This window comes from Balearica regulorum, chromosome 13 (assembly GCF_011004875.1).
Source record: "Balearica regulorum gibbericeps isolate bBalReg1 chromosome 13, bBalReg1.pri, whole genome shotgun sequence".
Lineage (NCBI taxonomy): Eukaryota > Metazoa > Chordata > Aves > Gruiformes > Gruidae > Balearica > Balearica regulorum.
The window spans coordinates 1832966-1854980 of record NC_046196.1 but is presented as its reverse complement, the minus strand read 5'-3'; the positions used below and the strand labels follow the sequence as shown (position 1 = coordinate 1854980).

General features: G+C 54.2%; 1 protein-coding gene across 11 annotated transcripts in view; it reads left to right on the top strand.

Annotated features, from left to right (window-relative positions):
• The first annotated feature begins 4775 nt into the window (after positions 1-4775).
• ACSF3 (acyl-CoA synthetase family member 3) overlaps positions 4776-22015 on the top strand; it is a 65415-nt gene continuing 48175 nt past the window's right edge. For 2 of the 11 annotated variants that reach the window (XR_012837587.1, XR_012837586.1), the window contains exons 1-5: positions 7044-7307; positions 8039-8770; positions 10255-10410; positions 20194-20348; positions 20820-20965. Coding sequence is in view for 9 of the 11 variants with exons in the window: in XM_075765612.1 (XP_075621727.1) it covers positions 7155-7307; positions 8039-8770; positions 10255-10410; positions 20194-20348; positions 20820-20965 (1342 nt within the window). In the remaining 2 variants the exon portion in view is untranslated. Of the gene's footprint in view, positions 4929-4953; positions 5282-6088; positions 6163-7041; positions 7308-7830; positions 7937-8038; positions 8771-10254; positions 10411-20193; positions 20349-20819; positions 20966-22015 lie in introns of those variants that run through there. The other 9 variants (XM_075765607.1, XM_075765610.1, XM_075765608.1 and 6 more) reach the window with 9 other exon arrangements.

Sequence of the window (22015 nt, the reverse complement as noted above, 5' to 3'; positions counted from 1 at the left end):
AAATAAGTCATTTACTGAAAACCACATTTATGGGGAGCTGCAGGGGTGCCAGGGCTGCCCCGCCGCCCTTTCCCCAGCCCCACGGCACAGCCCGGCGGGACAAGGCACCGGGCGCACCGGCCGCGGCCCCGGCACACAGAGACACTCCTGCCATCACCGTTTAACAGGTTTACCCCCTAATCGGGGATGTGTTTAATGGGGTTGGCAGGAGACACCAGGAGCCTTCCATGGGGCAGGACGGGGCCGTGTGTGAGTCACACCGGCCGCATCCCGGACTCCTGCCGTGCAGCACCCGGTGTCCCCGTGCGGTGGCACATCCCAGCCCGGGAGCCACCGGCCAGGGGTGCAGCGGCTCCCGGGATGGTGGTGAGGGTCCAGGCCACAGGAAGAGCCCCAGGAACCGTCCCGGTGTGCCGCTCTGCCCGTGCCCCCATCCCCCGGCGGCCGTCCCCCGGCCTGCCCATGTCACACGTGCGCCTGCCGTTTCCTCAAATAAGCAGCTAATCTCCATCAATCATAATTTCGCACAATTATCATAATAGGGCCATTTTGCACTTATCCTCGCCACGTGACGCGGGAGGCACTTATGGCTCCACTTCACGCCGAGCGTCTCCGAGCTGCTCCCGTCCCTGGGGAGTCCCGATGGCAATCGCGTCCCCCGCCAGCCCCTGGGGACGGACCCGTCTCCTGCCACCCCAGCACCGGTGCTGGCTCCGGCAGTGGATGCTCATGCCGGGCGGGATGCACGCGCAGGGGGACGGCAGTGGGACCCTGTCCCCTCGCTCGTACCCTCCCACCGCAGCAGCAGCGCAGGGGTTAAACCCCAAAACGGGGACAGTTAATCTGGTTTCTCCCACCATATGGCCGTGCTGGCCCGGCTCCCCGCACCGCGGCAGCCTCCCGGTTGCGCCGATGCCATGTGGCCTGTGGCGGGGAGCACGGCCGGCAGCCCCGGCTCTGACCCTCTGCCGCCAGCGGGGAGCAGATTAGGGGGGCCGGGAGGCGATGAGGCACGAGGGCCGCGGGTGGGAGATTAGGCACCGGCAGATGGATGGAGATCAAATGTTTTGCTCCATCTTGTTTACCGCTCCCTCCTCGGCGGCGGTCGGGGACCCCGGCACAGGCTCTGGCTCTGTCCCCCCTTGGGCTGGGGCAGGACGGGGCAGGGGACAGTGTGCCCACAGCCTCGGGGGGTCCCATGAGGATGGACAGGGTCCCCCCTCACTGTGCTCTGTCCTCAGCTCTGTCCGCAGCCCCCAGTGCCCCCGTCCCATCCCAGCGCGGAGCACCGGGCTGGAGCTGCTGGCAGCCGCGGCGCTTGCCCCGAGCATTAAACTCCTCGTAACCCAGCAGTGTTTGCGGTGTTTACACCGCCGTAGTAATTACTTTCCTTTTTTTTTTTTTTTTTTAATAAATACGGATGTTGCCACAAGTAAACTCTAATGTAATAAAAGCTTTCTGCTGGATCCATAATTAATCAGTGAGCCGTGTGAGGTGGGGGGGGTAAGCAGAAAACCCTCCTGCCGGTGCGGGCTGTGGGGCTCACGCCCGGCTGGGAGGGAGGTGAGAAACCGCGGTGGCAGCCTGGGGACATCTTGCTGCCCTGGGGACCACAGCTCAGCCCCGTGAGCCCCCGGGGTCAGGGGGTCCGTGGGCGGGCAGGGCTGCGGTGCACCCGGGTGGCAGCTTTTCTGCAGACATCGAGTGTTTTACTCCCAGCTGTGACAGCACATCTGGACTGATCCCCACCCTGATGCGGTGTCCCTGCCACCCCGCTATGGAGAACGGGGCTGGGCACCACGCGTCCCTCCCCGTGCAGCCAAGCGCCGGCGCAGGGCGATCCGGCACTGCCACTGCTGACTAAACCGTAACCTGCTCCCCCAGCGCTGGCGACGGCGGGGGCCGAGGAGCCGTTCCCTCCCTCCCGGCCCTGGTGAGCAGCGTGTGGCCCCGACAGCCCCCAGGACGGACCACGGTGGCCGGGTGCTGCTCACGGCCAGGGCTGAGCATCGTCTCTCCGGGGATGTGGCCGACTCCAGATGGCCGGTGGGCACCAGGTGCCGGGGGACGGAGCGGCAGAGGGTGGCTCGGGGTGGACATCTGCTGTGCATGCAGCCAGCTGGCCCGGCAGCCCGCCGCGGCCAGGGGGAGCACGGCCCCGTCACCCCCCCACTGGGACGGGGGTCCCCGCACAACCCGGAGTCACCACGCGGTCACAGAGGAGCATCCCGCCTGGCGCACGCATCCGTGGCTGTCCCAGCCCTGTCCGCACCCCTCGCGCCCCCGGACCGCTGCAGGGACGATGGCACCCCGCTGTTGTCAGAGACCCCCCCTCCTGCGGGCGTGTGTCCCTGCTCCCCCCCGGGGGGGTTAATCCCCGCAGCCTGCGGGGACCGGGGGAGCCCGGTGACAGATGGCGAGTGCGAAAAGGAGAATGAAAGCGGCGGTGGCAGGGCCGGGGCGGGCGGTGGCAGGAGCCAGGCACATCTGCAGGGCAGCACGTGGGCACGGGGCACGCCGAACCCTCCGGAGGGGACACGGGGGGCACCCGCCGGTGCTGGGGGCCGGCCCGGAGCTGCTGGTGCGAGGGGTCCATCCTGCAGCGGCTTGGCGTGGGGGAGGTGTGCAACGGGGAGGCGTGCAACGGCCGTGCAACAGGGAGGGAGCTGTGCAACGGCCGTGCAACGGGGAGCTGCGTACTGGGGAGTTGTGCCATGGGGAGGGAGCTGTGCAATGGAGAGCTGTGAAATGGGGAGCTGCGCAATGGTGAGGGCACCGTGCAACAGGGAGGGAGATGTGCAACGCGGAGCCGTGCAATGGGGAGGGAGTCGTGCAACGGGGAGCTGTGCGACAGGGAGAGAGCCGTGCAACAGGGAGCTGTGCAACGGGGAGCCATGCCGTGCAACGGGGAGCTGTGCAACGGGGAGCCGTGCCGTGCAACGGGGAGCCATGCCGTGCAACGGGGAGCCGTGCAATGGGGAGGGAACCATGCAATGGGGAGCTGTGCCATGAGGAGATGTGCAACAGGCAGGCGTGCGATGGGGCACCGTGCAGCACGGTTGGCGCAGGGCTGGCGGGTGCAACACCCTGCCATGGCCGGGCTCTGCCCAAGGCTGGGCTCCTGTCCCCGCTTCCGCTCCCAGCCCCGCTGCGCCTCGCTGGGCTGCCGGCCGCCGGCCCCGAGTGGAAACGCACCTGAGGGAGGTGGGTGGGGGTCGCCCCGGCCGCCCCGCTTCATGCACCGACGCGCACAGCCGGAAAAACAAGGCTCCAGCAGAGGAGCGGGCTGCGGGGCCTGGGAGGGGGCAGCACCGGGACACGTGCCGCCAGAGAAGGGCTGGCACATGGCGGCTCACACGGCACAAGAGCCACGTGCCTCTGGGCAAGGTGCTGCCGCGCTGCCCAAACCGCGGCTGGACCGGCAGCATCCTGGCGCCGAGGGTGACGGGGTCGTGCGGGCAGTCCTGCCCCGTCCCACCACGGCTGCGCCCCCATGCCTGTCACCCATGGGTGCTCCTGGCGTGTGCCGGACCTCGCCAGCAGGCTGCCGGGAGAGGGGCCGGCTGCCCCCACGCCCCCCGGCGCATCCCACACGGCCCCCATTGCTGCAGCAGCGAATGCAAATCTGCAGCGGGACCAGCTAAAAATAATAAACCGGGCTGGGTTTCCGCTCGGCACCGCGGGGCTGCGGTGGGGGTCGGTGTCACCCGGCTGTGCCGTGCCGCGGCCCCTTCCCGGCTCTGCCAAGCCCCCGGCTGAGCCCCGCACGGGGCTTCGCTCCAGCCCAGCCGGGGGGGCTGGATACGGCCACGGGGCCGGGGGAACATGGGGCTGCTGCAGCGGGGAGCTCCGGCTCGGCCGCCATGTGCCACCGCGGCGAACTCCGAGTGTCCTGGGATGTCCGTGTGTCCCTGGGATGTCTGTGTGTCCCTGGGATGTCTGTGTGTCCCTGGGGTGTTTGTGTGTCCATGGGGTGTCCATGTGTCCATGGGATGTCCGTGTGACTATGGGATGTCCGTGTGACTATGGGATGTCCATGTGTCCATGGGATGTCCATGTGTCCATGGGATGTCTGTGTGACTATGGGATGTCCATGTGTCCATGGGATGTCCATGTGTCCATGGGATGTCTGTGTGACTATGGGATGTCCATGTGTCCATGGGATGTCCATGTGTCCATGGGATGTCTGTGTGACTATGGGATGTCCGTGTGTCCATGGGATGTCCGTATGTCCATGGGGTGTCTGTGTGACTATGGGATGTCCGTGTGTCCATGGGATGTCCGTATGTCCATGGGGTGTCTGTGTGACTATGGGATGTCCACGTGTCCATGGGATGTCCGTATGTCCATGGGGTGTCTGTGTGACTATGGGATGTCCGTGTGTCCATGGGATGTCCGTATGTCCATGGGATGTCTGTGTCCCCAGGATGTCTGTGCATCCCCAGGACACCTCTCCGCCGCAGAAGACCCCATGGGTCCAGGCTCTGGTGGGTGCCCAGGCCATTCCTCAGCCCTGCCGAAATCCGGCTGATTGGGCACGTGGACCCTGGCACCCCCCAGGCAGGGCTGCGCCTCTGTGACATCACAGATGCCCGCCGTGACATCAGAGGACACCGTGGTGATGCCGCAGGGGGCTGCAGTGACGTCAGGGGCACGGTGCAACGCCAGCGGGGGACACCGGCCCAGCGGCGCGACAAGTCCCGCCCCCAGTGGGCGGTTTGGGGCCAATTCCCCATAAAACGGGTGCGGGGCGAGGGGGGAACGTTCGGGCGCGGAACGTGCGGGCTGTGGTACCGCGTTTCCGGCGGAGCCCGTTCGCGGGCGGACCGGTCCCCCGGTGCGCGGTGCCGCCGCCAGGTGAGGCCCCGCCGGGGCTGCGGGGAGGCGGCAGCGGGGCGCGGGGGCCCGGCCCGGGCCCAGCCTGTCCCGTAGGCCGGGACGAGCCGTGAGCCGGTGCCCTCGGGCCCGGTTCTCCTTCCCTGCGGAACCCGCTGGCCTGTGGCGGGAGGGGTGGATGCCGGTGCCGCCATTACCGGTGGCTTTAATTAGAGCGTAATAAACGTCCCCTCCCGTCAGGCTGCGCCGGAGCGGTGCTCGGGGCGAGCAGCGGGTCTCGGTTGTGAGTGCGGGCCGGCCCCTCGCTCCCGGGACAGGAGGGGACGCTGGTGCCACCGCGGCGTGTGGCAGTGCCGGGCTGCGGCCGGCCGAGGCCCGTCTTCACCCTCTGTAGCGTGGGAATGATGGGGTGGAGGATTTTCCCGCTGCAGCTCTGAGATTTGACGTGAGTAGGGTGAGGTCTGTGGCGGTTTTGTCGTGGCGGCAGCTGGCGTGAGCTTCCCCGGCCGCTTTCCTTCCTCACGGCAGCCCTAGGAGGGTGGGGGTTAAACCTTCTCCTTCGAGGCAGCACAAACTCGTCTGCTGCCCTGCCATGGTCTGCCCGAGGCCCTCAGCGATGAACTTACGCCCTGCCAGGGAGGGTCTGTGGTACCGGTTATCCCTGAGCGACGGGCAGGTAAAGAAAGCAGGCCCCGGTGTCTGTAAGTCTGCGCGCACGCAGTCGGCGCTGGTTCTCCGAAGCCCGTAAATGCACAGGCCTGGCCAAAGGTGCTGCTGTTTATTGTTCCATTAAATCTGGACTGGCGCTGTGGTGTAAAGGGGATAATGTAATTTTTGGAAGCGGCTGTTCTGAAGCAGCAGCTAACACCTGCTCCGGAGCCGTACGAGGAACGGCGAGTACGCCAAGTGCATTTAGCCGTGCTGGCCTGGAGCACGGCGTGATCCTGGCAAACGGTTGTTTCCAATTAATGCCCCTCTTAGCGTCTGGGGCGTTAACATCTCGCCAGCGAGCTGGCCTTGGGTCCGGGTTAGGAGGAGGTGATTTGGTTTAGGTTACGAATGGTGTTGGTTCTTTATATTTTAGTCTCTACAGAGAAATGGAAAGATGTCATGCGAGCTTTGTCATGACCCGTTTTGGTTTTTTTCCATCCTGATGGTATATGTCATGAGTGCACATGGTTACCACACTCTGGGTTTAAAGCCTCTCCCCCTCCCAGATGTTTCCGCACTAAATCACAAGTTTCTTTTGCAGAAGCAGAAATTGAGGTTGATATGCAAAAGAAAATACATGCAAAGCTGATGTCTGGCTGGAGAAATGCTCTGAAGGTGTGGATGGGAGAGACCGCGGGGCTCGCAGCTACAGTTATGCAAAAATAAACACTTGCCGCTGTGCGCGGGTCCTGCCGTGGATGTGTCTGAGCAGCCTCAGCTGGGTTAAGCTGTGTTCAGCTTGTCCCTGAGTAGCTGCCGGTTCTCTGGATCCTTTTTGTTTCAGCTCCTCCCCATGGTGGGAAGCTGAGCTGGGAGGCTCTTTGAGTTGAGCCACTCCGCTAATAGGCATTTATTAAAAAAAAAAATTGTATAAAAATCAAGCTGTTATTGCCGGCATCGAGGAAGTGTCACATACACTCTTATAGAGTGAGGAGTTGTCACCCTTTGGCTGGCTCCTCTTGTCATAGTGTCTCTCTGGGGATACGTCAGTGGTGGCATTTAATAGCAGTCATTAGGTTGGCTGTGCAGTAAAGCCCTTTTTCTTCTGCCACAGCCCTGTTCCTTCCTCTCTGCTCCCCTGTCAGCATCAGTGACCTGTCAGCATCAGACAGTGCTGTTTCTTGCTGAGCTCCGGGCCCTGTGAGGAGTGGGGTCAGGATTTTTGTGAGGCATCTCCCCAGCCCTCTCAATTTATCGCTTTTTTTTTTGTCCCTGCTGTACCAACGGTCTCCTCTGCAGTGTTCCCCTAGTCCCCAAGGTTCCCATCGCCTCGTTATAGTCTTACGGGATTTTGCACTGTTAACTTTTTTCCTGATGCTTCAGTGAGATGCTCCAAGCAGTGTCCAGTACTATTACCCAAACATTTCCCTTTGAAATGGAGGGGATGATGAAGGGAGAGGTAAAGAGCAAACTTCAGGGACTTCTTACCAGTTACCACAACAGCTTTTTTTGCTAACTTCTCCCATGAGCAGATAGGTTGACGTCATCTTGCTGTCTAAGCACAAAGGCTTATGCGCGACGTTTGTGCCAGCCTGTGATCTTCCTGTAAAGCCTTTAATGGCGCTGGTACGCCTCCCTGTTCCCTCCTGGAGATCTTCTCTGTTGAAATGTCTCTGTGCATCATGTCATCGCTGTGGTGGAGCGGCCGGGCTGGGGTGGTGGTTGGGCTGCGTTCAGATCAAGCTCTGCCTGCCCGGCTAGAGCCCTGGTGTCACGGCTGGGCTTGTCCCGATGCTCTGCCCGGCTCCGTGTGCCGCCAGGTCGGTACTTTGAGAAGTGCCGTACCAAACCCGTGGGGCTGTGCTTCCCTGCTGCTGTTTGCTGGGAAAACCAGCTGCTCGGTGTGGGCAGGGCTCCTGCTGCTTGTGGCTGTTTGGGAGCTGTTAACCGCTTGGTCTGTCACGTAAGAAAGCTTTTGAGCTGTAGCGGTGTTTGTGATGGCTGACCGGTCAGGTGGGAGGGTTTGGGCGTTTTCCGGTACTTGGATGTGCTACTGCTCAAAGGAAAGCTCACGCAGGAAATGGTCTTCCGCTGGGGTGAACCTTAGGAGGCTTGGATTTCGTGTGTAGCTCCATGCTGCCTAACTCGAAGCGCAGAGCAAGGCAACGGTTTGCCAAAGTGGTGGAAACTGCAAATTGAGAGCTAGGTACCGCTGTAATTATTTAATTTCTTTAAGTGCAGGTCCTGCTGAGTTAGAATGGCACCTCAAGTAGCCACTACTTGGTGTCTTAATATTACTGATTGATGAAAACTATCTCATAATTTAAGTTACTGTTTTTCTAGGGCCACGGAGGCTGCATAGGGAAGGGTCTCTGTCTTCTGTTCCATCCGGGCAGGGCCTAGCACACTTGGGGATGCAGCAGTCTGAAGCATAAACATTAATAATACAGTGGGTATTATTCAAATGAAGGCTGCCACTTTTCCTTTGTGGGAATAAACCCCTGGGTAATCGCAGCACATACTTATCTGTTCCTATAATTGCTTTCTGCAGAATCACTTCAAAACAAGCGGTGCTGGCAGGATGCTGGTCTCCTTGCTCTTCCCCCAAGTGAGCCGACCCCTTCGATGCCTCATCCGGGACTTGCACCCTTGCAGATGGGGGTTGCGTGGGAAGAAGAGGGCTGGATGTCCCCTCAGGGGTCTGCAAACCACACGGGCAGCCTGCAGCAGTGATGTTACCCCTGTCTTCACTAGAGCTTTGGCTTTCGGTGATAAAATTGCCATCGTTGACCAAAACGGTGAGCACACTTACAGGGACCTTCTCAGCCAGAGTCTATGCTTGTCCCAGGAGATCTGTAGAGCTCTGGGGTGCTCCAGCAGGGACTTGAAGGAAGAGAGGATCTCGTTTTTGTGTCCCAATGATGCCTCATATGTGGTGGCCCAGTGGGCTTCGTGGATGAGTGGGGGCATAGCAGTGCCTCTTTACAAGAAACATCCTGTGCCGGAGCTGGAGTACGTGATTCAGGATTCGCAGAGCGCTCTGGTCATCGCAGCAGAGGAATATGTGGGGAAAATAGCCCCTAGCGCTGAGAAGCTGGGAGTCCCGGTTCTGCCGCTTCTTAGGTCTCATAGAGATGGATCCACAAGTCATGCAGCAGTGGAAGAGGGTCCCTTGACAACCTGCTCATCATGGAAAGACAGAGGAGCCATGATAATCTACACTAGTGGGACGACGGGAAGACCAAAAGGTGTCCTCAGCACCCATGAGAACGTTCAAGCCGTGGTGAGTGCTGCTTTCCCTCTGCAAAGCTCGTGCTGAGTTACAGAGGTCTTGGCCTTCAGAGGTGATTTGGGGTTGCAAACCCCAAAGCACAACACACCTTACCTCAACTGAATTCCTGCACAGAGCTGTGGGGCTGTATCTTGAAAGTCCTCAATGCTTTTAAGGTGACCACACACAACTTAGAAGTGTTTGAGGCTCTAAACCTTGTCCTTTTGGCGTTACTGAGCTGCAGCCAGGGGCAGATGAACTCTTCTCCCTGCTTTCCTGGAAAGCAGAAGGGATGAAACCTGTTGTAAAATGACTGCTTTCTTTGCAGTTTGCTCTTCTTCACTGTGACTAGGAAAGAATCTTTGCCCTTAATTGGAATAGAACTTAGCCCAGCACAGTACTGTGTGAAGTCTGTGCATTATTCAGCTATATATCCCCAAGGCAAAAAATCCATTAGCTCTCGGAGCCAAAAGGAATTAAAAGTTTGAATGAGCCTGCTGACTACCTCACCAGTTGGTTATCACTGCCTGCAACTGATAGACTCATGCCATTAGGGAAAAAGGGCAGGGAATACATCGTGCCTTACGGACGCCTCCGAGAGCTTCTGTTGGTCTGGGTGCTCGGATACTGCGATGTCAGGGTGGTATGAAAGCCTTGATGGATAGAGCCAGGGTTTCGCTATATCGGGCGAAGAATTCATTCCCTTACAAAAATGCTGATCGTTTGGGAGGTGGCCTGAGCAGTCACCATCTTTTTGTGCTGTCTCACAGAAAGCCTAAAACCTGCTCCCTGCCCTGTGGAAGAGGGTTGTGAATGACATGACTAAATTCCACTGTTCAGATGCTTTTTTATTTTTAGATGGCTGGAAAGAAGCTTTCCAGTTGCTAATGCTGGGCTCTGAAGGGCATTGTTCACCCAGAAGCCTGAGGACTAATGCTTTAGATAATTATCCCTTCATCACAGAGTATTTTAGAAGCTTGATATACTAATATTTTTTTTATTAACATGAAGCCTACTTTCTGTTTACCAGACAGTGATTTTCTGCTCTTACTGACTATCCCTTACAGGTGCTAAAAGCCCAGTGTCCTCAGTGTCCAGACTATATCAACTGACTTCTGGGAAAATTAGTTTTTTGATTACTGTTTCTGCCATCTCTGCGTGTGCAGCAGCAAGCTAATAATTTTGTAGGTCCTACTTAAAATTGTTGTTGACTATTTCTCAGTAACGAGGAAGGACTTTGATACATACGCAGACACGTACTGACAAGATGCAGAAAGTGTTCCTCTTGTATTCTACTGTTGTGGTGGGAATTTTGCTTGTGCTGACCCTAAAAGAAAGTTTTCTGTGCCCAGGCATCATTCCAGGAGGTCTGGGATTTCTGCTGGCAGCTGTGCCCAGGGGATTTGTGGCACCAAAAAAGCCACCTCAGGCTTTCCAAGCAGTGAGAGTCTTTCCTCCTGCCCTAACGCTGAGTTGTATGTTTTCTTCTTCTGCAGACCACAGGGCTGGTTGAAAAATGGGAGTGGAAGAAGGAGGATGTTATTCTGCACGTGCTGCCTTTACATCATGTCCATGGGGTGATCAATAAGCTCCTCTGTCCTCTCTGGGTGGGAGCAACATGCATCATGTTACCCGAATTCAGCGCACAGATGGTAAGCCCGGAGGGATTGCGTGTTGTCTTTGAAATTCAGCAGCAAGACCCCATGCATTGTAATTAGAGCAACTTTGGAAATAAGTTCTTAAAGAATTCCAGCCTCTTTAGCCACTGGCTGCATGCGGCTTACAAAGTGTCTGTTAAAGAACGCTTTCAGTTGGGCCCTCAGTCTGGGGTAAACGTGCTCTTCTGGAGGCTACAACTTGTTTAAGCATGATGTACGTAATCGTAACACTGCACTGCCCCTCCTTGTGATGTTGAGGGTCTCTGGAGGTGGGACTTTCTAAGTACCCACTAAGAGCATCTGCACCCAGAATAAGGGCTGTTAATTTTCTAGTATCAAGAAAGGTGGAAATAACAGGTTTTTCTCTTGCACGTTAGTGGTGTTCTGCCTGAAGCTATGCTGCTTGTCGGATATTTCATTTTTAGTAGCTTGCATTTTTTCCTTCCAATCCTCTGTCCTCGGTTTGTATTACATTACCTGACAGAACACAGGCTCTAGAGTTTCTTGCAGCCCAGGTAAGAGAAATACTGATACCCATCACTTGCATGGAAACATTGCTCTTCCTCTGCGGAGGAACAAGTGTTAACAGATCTGTTGGTTTAGACTCAGCAATATGAGAGAGTTTGCAAATCGCAAGTTTCTTGCAGGAAAGGTGGCAGGAGTAGTACTGCATACTACTTGAATGCAGTAGAGACGCTTATAATGTTGTTTTCTAGCCAAGACAGGAAACGCTGGTCCCAGTGCTCTGCTTCTTTGTTCCTTGCTGCGGTGGCAGGCTGCTGACCTAAAGAGAGAAAGAAAAGGGACTAGAAACAGGGCAACCAACAGTTGGGCGGAGCAGTTTCTACAGTTACCGGCCCCTGGGATCCAGCACTGTTCATCTACATCTCCCAATGTCGTGCGCGGTGAGAGATGTCGGAGTCTGCAGCGTCGCTGTTCAGGGAGCGATTGGGTTTGCAGGTGCTGGTGCCACCTTGTAGCAGAAAGGGAACGTGTGTTGTTGGTACAGAACTGCCTTGGAAGGTGAAAAGAGCCTGTCAAGCTTGTGCTTTGTAACTATACAGGCTGCTTTACCTGTTCGTATTTATTCATGTGCTCAGCGGCATTGTCACACTGAAAGGACAAAGTGCAAAAGTGTGGGATACACCCAGAGCCTTTGACTGTGCTGCTGTCAGGCGAGGGAGAGCCCGGGCTCTGATCTGAGCGACTGCAGGACCATGTGCTTCTTAGTTTCTTATTTCTGCTTCTCAGAGAAGCAGCCACAGAAAATGCACGCTTCCTTTCTTGTTTCAAGATGTCCCTGACACCTGAACACCCAGTTGGTGCATAAACACTGTCCTTTCGGGGGCGGGGGGAAAAAAAACAAACCAGAATCCTGGAGGGGCAGCTCTGCATTTGCATTTCCAGAGTAAATAGGTAGGATGCTGTGGTAGAAGGCAGCAGGAGGGTTCCCTGGCAGCTGTAGCCAGTGCTGTCTCCTCAATGGTCACTGCCAGATTGTCTTCCTCTGGGTTTAGGGTGTCACCCTGAAAGCTCAGGGTGCAGCAGGGACACGTGCCCCCCACCAAAGCTGGGGCTCGGAGCGTGCCTGGCCCTGGTGATACTGGTGAGGTGGCAAAAGAGCGTGCTGGTAGCCTGGAAGCAAAGCCAAGCCCTCTGGAGGGCGCGTTTCTCCACGTCCTGTGCCACCAGTGATTGATTGTCCCTTATACCCTTGTGTTTCTCTCCGCTCTCTCCCGACATCTGCAAATCAATGAGCTGACATTGAAGGATGGGTTCAGGAGCAGGACACCCTGCCTGCCTTCTCTGATCAAAGCTCTCCCCGAGACTTGACAACCAAGGGCAAGTGGGGACAGGGCTGGAGGGCATCTGCTTGACCCTGGAGGTTGAACTTGGGCAGGGAGGTCGGCGTGGCAAGCGGGCATGCCGCAGCAAGCCCCGTTCCGAGGGCTCTCAGGTGCATTCGGGCTCTGAAGGACATCATTTGCTTTTCCATTTTTTTTTATTCCCTTTATTTTTCCGAGGGCCTCCCCTGGGAGCCAAAAGTGGTTTGATCGACACTACAAAGAAAGCACATGAGGGTAAATAAGGCTTTCTTGTGGAGTTTAATGCAAGCTGCCTTTCAGTTCCAGTCTATTTTCACCAGCTGTTTACAAAATGCCCTTTGCTACTGAAATCAGCTTTCAGAAAAGCAGCGGAGTTTCAGTGGAGGATTTTGCAAAAGGAGCCCGAGTTTTGCTGTGTGCTTTTTTCCTTCGCTGCACCTTGAGAAAGCAGCCAATTATAGAGTGATATAAAGAAACTCGAATGGCAGCTAAAACACTTGACAGGCTGATCAAAACAAGGCTAGGAACTTACTCTCAACCTGCTGCAGACATATTTAGCCTTGAGTGATACTGGCAAGGGTTCAAGAGAAACCGCAGCAGCATGCCCAATGTGTGTTTGGTTTCTAATCACTAACACTTCATTATACAAAATAAATACTTTATTATTACAGTGTTTATTAAATTACATAATTTGCGGCGTGCCTTATAGTCGTGGATACAGATGCCAGTCTGGTTTCGGCGATGGTAATAATGTTCTTTTTTTCTTAGTTAGAAAATGTTTCAAGCCCCAGACCAAGGCTTGCTTGTCGTTCCCTGCAGTGCAGTGTTAGGAGGTGGCATCTTTCAGACCCTTCCGTCTGCTTTTGGTAGCTGTCCAAGGAAAGGTTAAAAATCAAGATTGTGGAATAACCCCGGTGTCCTGACCAACATCCACTCTGTTACTGAAACAGCGTCTGATGTCCGCGGCTGCATGCAAGCTATTGCTGAGGCCACAAGGGCTCATTAAAGTGTATTGAGATGCCTCAAGCGTGAAAGTTGCTGCATAAAATCAGATTCTTTTCATTAAATGAGGACATCCATTACTTTGCACTAGCTACTGTACATGTTATAATTCACTTTATAGCACCATCTGTTAAGACTGTCTTGCTTAAGCTTTTTGCAGCATCTTTTTATTGTAAGTCATTAAAAAATATGGCTGCATCTATTAATCATTTATTAATAAAGGGTTTATAAATGGACCCTTAATTTCCAGCATTATGGTCCACTTGTACGTGATGTGTTAAGTCCTCTGGTGCGTGTACTCCTTGGGGCGCAGCGTGTCTCCACGGGGAGCCCTTCTCGGGCCGCTGCCTGTGCTCCTGCCTGCAGACCGTGGGAGCGGAACCCAGCGCTCCTGGGTGTGCTGCTGGTGCTTGGGAATGACAGCACTGGCTGCGGGGGGGGGGGGAGATGTTTCAGCGCTGCCGTGGGCACGTGGACTTGGAGAACAGCAGTGAGCCTGAAAGCGTGTTCTTCCCAGCAGCTGTGTGGGGTAGGGGTGGCTCTGAGGTTGTTGGGGGTTTTTTTCCTCAAGGGTGAGAACCGGGAGGGCAGAAACTTCCTTTGGAGCCAGAGCAAGCTGCAGCGTAAGCATCTCTGTATGATCCTTCTGTCATAACTTGCTTCCAAGCTGAGTTTACTTCTCCAGCTGCACTGTTTGCAGGCAGGCAGTGTTTCTTAGCTGCTTCTGAACCAGTTTGAAATGCCAGCTTTTTTCGTTATGCGGGAGTAGAAGTTTTAAAGATGCTGGATTTGTACAGTTCTTGTGCAAATTGGTGGACAGAGGAGAAGAGGTTAATGCCCCTGCTTCAGGAAGGAGTGCAAGGTGTGCCTTCTCCTTACTGGGTATCAGAGAAAGCCCATGACCAAGTGCTTTTCGAAGGCCTCTCTGAGCATCTAGAGCATCTATTCCCCAGTGACTCCCTCTTTCCATCTCCCTTCCCTGCATCAATTCAGTGATGGCTGCTAAGGCTGAGCACACCCTGTGGTGTGACTGTTGGAAATGTCGGGAGAGACAGATCCAGGGGAAGCCGGGTGTCTCTGTGCCGATGCTCTTGCCATGACAGTTGCGTGTTGACAGCCCCGTTCTGGACCGCGACCTGGCTACGCCGGGCACCCTGGGGACAGGAGCGTTTTGGAGCAAGTCGTGAGGTCAGTGTCTGTTTTGCAGGATCCTCTGCTGAGGCTTTCGGCACATGTGGATCCACTCTGAGTTTGAATGGTAGGACCTGCTTGTCTTTGCCTTGGACCACTTCAGGACATCTTTCCCGTAAGGCGAGATCAAGTAGCAAAAGCCTCCCTGTCAGCGCTTCACGTTGATGAACATGAGACCGGATCCCAGGAGGTCTTTCAGTCTTAAGTGTGGGAGGGGAAATAAAACTATTCAAAAACATGAAGGAAAAATCTTGCTCTGAGTGATGGGGGAAGCTTATAGAAATCTCAACTCTGTGTGACCTAGTTCTGGCGTGTGCTGCCCGCTTGGCTCTGCTGGGCAGGTTTCGAGCTGCGGTGTGCTGCCTGCAGAATGACAACGCTGTCTGTGCCCTGCAACTGCTTCCATGATAAATATGCCAAGATGCAGATTTATTGCCCTAAAGTTCCAAAAGGAGCTGTTGTTTTGGTGCCAGCATTACTGCATGTCTGACTTAAGGTGCCTCCGAGGATCAAGCCCTCTAAAAATCAAGCCCAGTTTTACAGGGTCACACGCAAAGCCATCAAAATTGTTAATCTTATTTGGATCCTTCTTTCTAGGCGTTTGTCCTGATGGGAAGGATGAGTGCCCAAAGCTAGCATGGGATTTGGGACTAATTCCTCCGAGGTGCTGTGAGCGTGCTGTTCCCCCGGCAGCTTTTCCCCGTGGTGGGAGGGTGCCACAGACGTGATGCTTGTCGAGGTTTTTGCGTGTGAGGTGTTGCTCCGGGCTCGCTGCTCATCATGTGGTTACCCCCCCCCGACTTCCTCGTGAAGACCGGCAGCCTGTGCTACGTCTGCGGGCAAACGGTTTGTCCTTGCTCCTGCTGTTATCTGTGCGAACCGGGCTGAGGCTGGGCGCTGATGCTTTATTACCTTCGCTGGGCTGTGCGGGGAGATCTGTGGCTTGGCAGTCACCATTGCCTCAGGGAAGGAGAAGCGTGCGCTGCAATGAGCCTGTCCCCTGGATCTGTCGCTTCTGCAAACATCACTCTGGGCAGCTCTTTTAGTTTATTTGTAAAAGAAAAGCAAATCTAAGCAGAGGAGTCTGATCTCCAATAACCAGGCACGGCTAAGATGCCGCTCGTAGTGTGCTGGGGATTGCGTCTCCCATCCAGTTTCAGCTGGAGAAAGGCAATTGTCTTTTCATCCGTTAATGGGAGGCTTCAGAGGAGTAATTTTATTTCAGACTCAAAGAGGAGTCGGTGGAAGGAGGAGCGGGTCACTAGTGAATGGATTATGTTTGATCACTTCTCACAGACCTGGCTTTAAAAAGTTAGAGTTTTTCTTCCCATCTCCCCAGATCTGCCGTCTGTCCTCAGCATCTGTTACGGAGTAATCTCTTTTGATGTGTGTGGGGAAATATAAAAAATGGAACCAGAGCCTGTCATATTTACTTATATTACCAGGTCCCAGGGAAAGCACTTGCTCCTTTCAGTACGCCTACAGCGTAGGAAGGGTTTAAAAGCTTCAGCCTGGAATGCAGAGGGGCCATCAAACTGCACTGATGAATAAATGATTAAAACCAGAGTCATGCAGAGCGCAAACAGTTTGGGGTTATAACAAACATGAGACGGAGCCACCAAGGGCCCAATTTCCCTTTGAAGGAAGAATGTTTCTCTCTGCATATTGCTCACGAAGCGTCCGTGGCTCGGTCCTTAGGAGAGAGCAGAGCTCCCCTTGATGCTCTCCCATCTCGTGGCGCGCCTGTCTGCCTCTGTCGGGGATAAACCGACATCAGGCTGTGGTCCTGCCATCCCTTCGGTGCTTCCGTGGAGTTACGGGAGGTTTTTGTCCTCGGCGTCAGGCACAGGGTCTCGCCAAACGAGGGGCTGGTTCGGCTGCAGCCGCGTCGATGCCTGTTGCTCTCACAGACGCTCCGAAAATTGCAGGCAGCCCTTTTCCTCGCTGGCGGTGCAACCCGTGTGGCAGCAATCGATGCAAAACACAAACCCATCTCCCCGATCAAAAGGGAAGTAAAGGGATGATTTAACCTTGCATTAGGGGTATTGTTACTTTTGAAAAGGTTTAAAAAAAATTCAATAACAACTGAAAATGATACAATAATTTTGTAGAAGAGAGGAGCTGTTGTATCTGTCAATAAAGGCAGCAGCACGGGCTGTCTATTATCTGTTTGTGGTCTGATGGAAAATCCATGCTGATATTCGCTTCCTTTTCAGCCTTTGGGCATTTTTACCTGCATCTCTTCTCGCTGGTTTTGGGAGTCCTATCTCAGGCAAAGTTTTACAAGATTTAACATACAAATGGTTGTTGCCACCTTCTCTTTTTTTTTTTTTTTCTTTCTTTTTTTGTACTAAAAGATGCCAAGATGTTAGTAGATTTAATGTTTTCTTTCTAGTGTACGGCATTGTGCATCTCCCTCTGAAGGGGAGGCCTCCGTAAAGGAAAAAACTTACTGCCTTTTCTCCTCTGTGTTTGCATCTCTTGCTTCAGGTGATCTTAGTGGATCTGGAGGTTGGTTGGGAAGGTTGCTGTATGGAAGGACCATCTTTTGGAGCAAGTTGCATGTTCTTCCATCCTCGTTCACCATCTTGCCATCTGTGTGCTGGAAGAAACATGTGGGAAAAATCTTACAGCTGTGTCTCACTGGGCTTGTTTTGTACCCACTGGTGTAATTTTTTCCTTTTTTTAATTTTTTTTTTTTTTTTAAATTTTACTGATGGCAAAATCCCACTGGACAGCCCATGGAATTGCTCAGATATGCTTTTGCGGAGTGGGAGGGGAAGAAAATCAGGAATGTTGGGCTGATGGGAAGGCTCTTGAGAACAGAAGCTCTCCCACTTCTTTGGCTCGGGCAGCCCTATCTGGTAAGCCTGCCCTGGGCTTTCGCTGCTGTTATTGCTGATAGGAAGCTGTTCCCACTCTTGCTTTCTTGCAGTTAGAAACTTTTTGTTTCTAGCCCTTGTTTATCTTAAAAGGAGTCTTGGTCCATCTCCTGAACATCTTCCATCGGAAGTCTGCTGCTTCCCTCGGGTCCGGTGAGCACTGGGTGCAAAGTCCGGCAGCCCTGGCACGCAGTGCCGTGTTTGCCTCCAGAATCCACGGTTTTTTAAAAGCACTTGGAGTCTTGAGGTATCAGGTGAGCAAAATAAACGAAATGATGGGCTGCCGATACCCTGTCCGCAGGTAATTGATGTGGTGACGGTGACACGTGGGATAACAGAGAGGGAGAGATTGATTGTGCTGCTCTAAGCCTGACGGTGTCGGAGGATGCTGTGTGCTGGAAGGGCAAAGCTGGCCTCTTGCTACGAGCCTGTCCAAGCCCCAGGATTGATTGATTAGTTCCAGGTAACGAGACTTTCCCAGATCCTTCTCTCAAACCTTGAAGTTATAGTTATAAAACAGAAATAGCTGTTACAGCTGGCTAGGCAGTGACAGAGCCCTCTGGACAGCTCAGGATCTGCGGAGGGCTCGGGGCTGCCAGCTTTGTACCGCGGCTCGGTGCTTAGTACCGTTAAAACACGTGGGTAGGATCCGGATTTGGCTGAGCAGGAGCAGAGCAGGTGGAGATGTTTGGCTGTCAGCAGATCACCCCAGCAGCTGGTGGCACAAATCCAAAGGCAGCTGCTTATCTTCAGGAAGGGACTGTTGCTGGGGCGAGTCGGACTGACACAGAAAAAGCTGCTCCCGTGGCTGGAGTGGTGGTGGGGAGAATTTTATCTAGGGCAGGAGTCGAGCAGGCGTGCGAGGACGGGGGATTCTGGGGTGCAAGAGAGATCTGCTGTGTTTTGGAGTGATGTTTTTGGTTTGGTGGTTTGTTTTTTTTTTTTTTTTTTTTTGAAATCCAAATCCATGTGAAAATAACTCTGCTGCCTGGCCAGACTGGAAGTCTGCCTGCGCTCCCTACAGCTGCTCTGGACTTGTGAAAGCGGGGAAAAAAAAAAATTACACAGAAAAGATTGAACAGCCCCGAGCATCTGTCTCCCTTCAATTCTTTGGGCACAGCCCTGATCCCTGTTTGCCATTGCCCGTCTCTCCCTGCCCAATGGCTCTCGGGAGCACCAGGCGGAGGAGAGCAGGTCCGTGCATCCAGCCCCTGGCTTTGCAGAGGTCCTTTTCCATCCTGCTGCCTCCAATGGGGAAGATATCGGGGGGCTGAAGAGAAAAAGATCTTTGGGGTTTGGTAGGGGTTAGGTCCTTCTAAATGTAATTTTACCTATTCTGGCTTGTTTTAGGGGATCGTGCTGGTAGGTGGGGTTTCTGCAAGGGTTCCATCTCCAGGCATGTCACCCACCACTCCGGGCAAATCACATTTGTCCTCTGCTTTCCCCGATGCTGAGGGGGTCTTGCAGTGCTCATGTCCCAGCTCCCGAGGTGTCTGGGGGGTTTTCACCTTATGCATCCGTCTCACCCCAATCGAGGACCATCTCTGGGCTGGGTGGCAGTGTGAACTCCCTTCTGTTCGGTGGGACAGTGCCTTTGTCGGATGTGTCCTGCTCTATTAAGAATAACAACGTGGTGGTGGTGGGGTTTTTTTAGGAGCTGATTGTTCTGAAGCAGTGGAGTGAGAGATGTGGGGGGAGACTGCGCCGACGCAGCGAAGTAGAAAGTAATGAAATGGAGCCTGAGCGAGCAGGACGGAGGGGAAGGGGGCAGAGTGACAGCATGAAGGAGAATCACTTGTTCACCTTCAATCAATTCCTGCTTTTTCTCGCCATCGCACGCGCCTGTGTGCAGCTGAGCGTGCGCGGGCAGGGAGGGGAGAGGCAGCGCGTGTTGTCAGGAGCGGTTAGGAAATACATTTGTCAACAACGGGGCAGGGACCGGAGCGAGAGGAAAGAGGCGGCCGTCACCGTAGCTTCTTATTTATTGATGGCTTTGGATCGTTTCTGTCTTGGGAAGAGCTTACCTAGAGGGAAGAGTGGCAAGGTGTGGGAGGAACGGGCCCAGTTCTGGTATTTATGGCTCTTACCCGTTGCTAGCTGCTCCCAGGTAGGGCTGCGCAGCCAGGGCAGCAGCTGGGGGTCACTTGGAGTCTCACTTCCAGTTCAAGTGCTTGATATCTCTCTTCCCAGCCCTGTCATCCGCCTTAAAAGCATTTCTCCTTCAAAGGTTCGAGTCTGTGGGTTCCTACCTGTGTGTTGCGTTCTTTGGATGTGACTTAGTGGCTTTCCAAAGAAGAGGTCCCAAGCTTTGAAAAGCGAGTGGCTTTGTGAAGGCTCTGAAAAGCTGTACATGACAAGGGAATGAACTGATTCTGCCACAAGCTTATGTCTTCATGAGCAAATTCTTGGCTGTAGCATGACGGTACTAAAAATGCCATTTCCATCATCTTGTGCTCACTGAGAGTGAAAGCAGCTGGGTGATCCGCTGGTGGGATGAGAGAGGTGAATATCCTGGTTTGGGCAATAAGGGGCATGATGAGGGTTGGGAGCTGTTGTTCTGGATTTGAATGAGGTGCACGCAACAGGCTTCCAGTTGTTTGTACTTTCCAGAAGCCTGAGATAGCAGAGGTTTGACCGTTTATCACCAGCCCAGGGTGGCTTTGCTTTGGACAAGCCTCTTGCACTCCTGTACCTCCGTTTCCCTTTGCACCGTACAAAGGAGCAGTGGCGGGGCTCGCTGCCCCGTGAAGTGTTTGCAGAGCCCTCACTTGTGAACCTCTTCAAAGGTGCTGAGGAGTTAGCAGGACCGTGCTGGCCATCACTTTCTTCTACGCTTTATATTGAGGTGTATTTTTATGTGTTCCCTTCCTTTCCAGGTTTGGAATAAGTTCCTAAGCTCCGAAGCTCCCCGTATCAGCGTCTTCATGGCAGTGCCCACTGTCTATGCCAAGTTGATAGAGTATTATGACAAACATTTCACTCAGCTGCAAGTCCAGGATTTCGTGCGTGCTTTTTGCCAGGAGAACATCAGGTAGGCGAGCGATGCCCCTCTGGGCTGGGGCTGCTGGTGGCTGGCTGTCTCCACGGTGGATCTGCCGAGTTTTCTTTTCAGCATCACCTCTTTGCAGTGCTGGTTGTTGTGCTTTAGTGTCTCTTTGACAAGAACCAGGGTGACATTATTTAATTACGAGCCACTCTTGCATGGTAAAGCCAGAAGGGGTCTGCACGCTCATTATATGTGTCGCCCTACGTAACACAAGACTAAGGACTTTGTCTTGCAACCCAAGCTTGTACTGCAATATCTCTTTTAGGAGGCTGTCCCATCTTAACTTAAACCCCATATCAGACCGAGAATCTTCTATACATGAGGAACATCCTTGGTAGCATTTAAAAGGTTTTGGGGGCTTCTGTCTTAAGGCTTTACGTAACCCTGTGTTAGACTGCAAATTCCCTGGAGCAAAGGTATCTTAGATACTTTCTTATACGGAGTTTCCTTGTGCAGATTAATGGTGTCGGGCTCAGCAGCCCTGCCTGTGCCTGTCCTGGAGAAGTGGAAGAGCATCACTGGGCACACCTTGCTGGAGAGGTATGGGATGACTGAGATTGGGATGGCGCTTTCTAACCCTTTGCATGGAGTCCGTGTCCCAGGTAGGAGTCTCTAGAGGGTGCACACTGTTGGGAGGCGTTTGGCTGTGAAGTGTTCTTGGGTTTTCTCATCACAGAGAATATACATCTCATCACCCTTTGTCATCGTTGGGGAGCAGGCAACAGTAGGAACAACGATGCTGGTAGGGGAATTGGCATTGGGAAGCCAGGAAGGGGCATGGGTATGTGGGAAGTGGCTCGTGGGTTTCCCTGGGACCACTGGCCACAGTGGATGGGCAAAGCTGCGTGCGCAGAGCTTGCAGTGGTGCGCGCTGACCTGACCAGCCAGGCTGGTTCTGTCCAGGAGGCAGAGTCCATATCGATGCTTTATTGTGTTCAAAGTCTTAATTCAGGCACTGCGATGGGACTGCATCTGCAGCTCCTGCTCTGTGACGTTGTATTCCTGCACGGTGTTGGCACAGGATTCCCCACGCATCATGTCATGTCCAACTGATCGGTACTGAACATTTAAAATAGGATGTCTGCTCACTCTCATTTTAGTGCAAGTTTTTTGACTCTTCAGGAATTAGAAATTGTCACACCTCGTTGTACACTCTGGTTCTGTTCTCTCCTTGTCCTCCCTCCCTTCTCTTAGCTACACTTTGTGACTCCTCTCAATATCTCTAGTTTATGTAACCTAGAAATAAATTGATCTGAAACATTAAAAATATGAAATGCTCCCCCCCCCCTTTGGTTAAAAACGTGGCCATCTGTCTGCTGAGCAACCCAGCCCACCACTGTGCCACTTTTCCTCCTCGCATGCTGTCTGCACATGCATGGCACCGGATGTCTCCGGTGTCTTGGGGGACCGGTGTTACCCAGGGGGGCTGTCCTGGGTGTCATGGCTTCCCACAGCTCCCCAGTCCCAACCCAGTGCCCCTGCAGGGATTGCACAGGCAGAGGAGAAGCCGCAGCTCCCTCACACTGGCTCCCCAGCCTGAATGCAGTTCAGGAGCAGCGTGAAATACTTTTGCAGAGTAACTGTCATTCCCCCACCCCAGCTCAGCCTGTCTTTCCTTCCTCCAGAAGCCCCATCCCAGCAGGTAGGAGAGG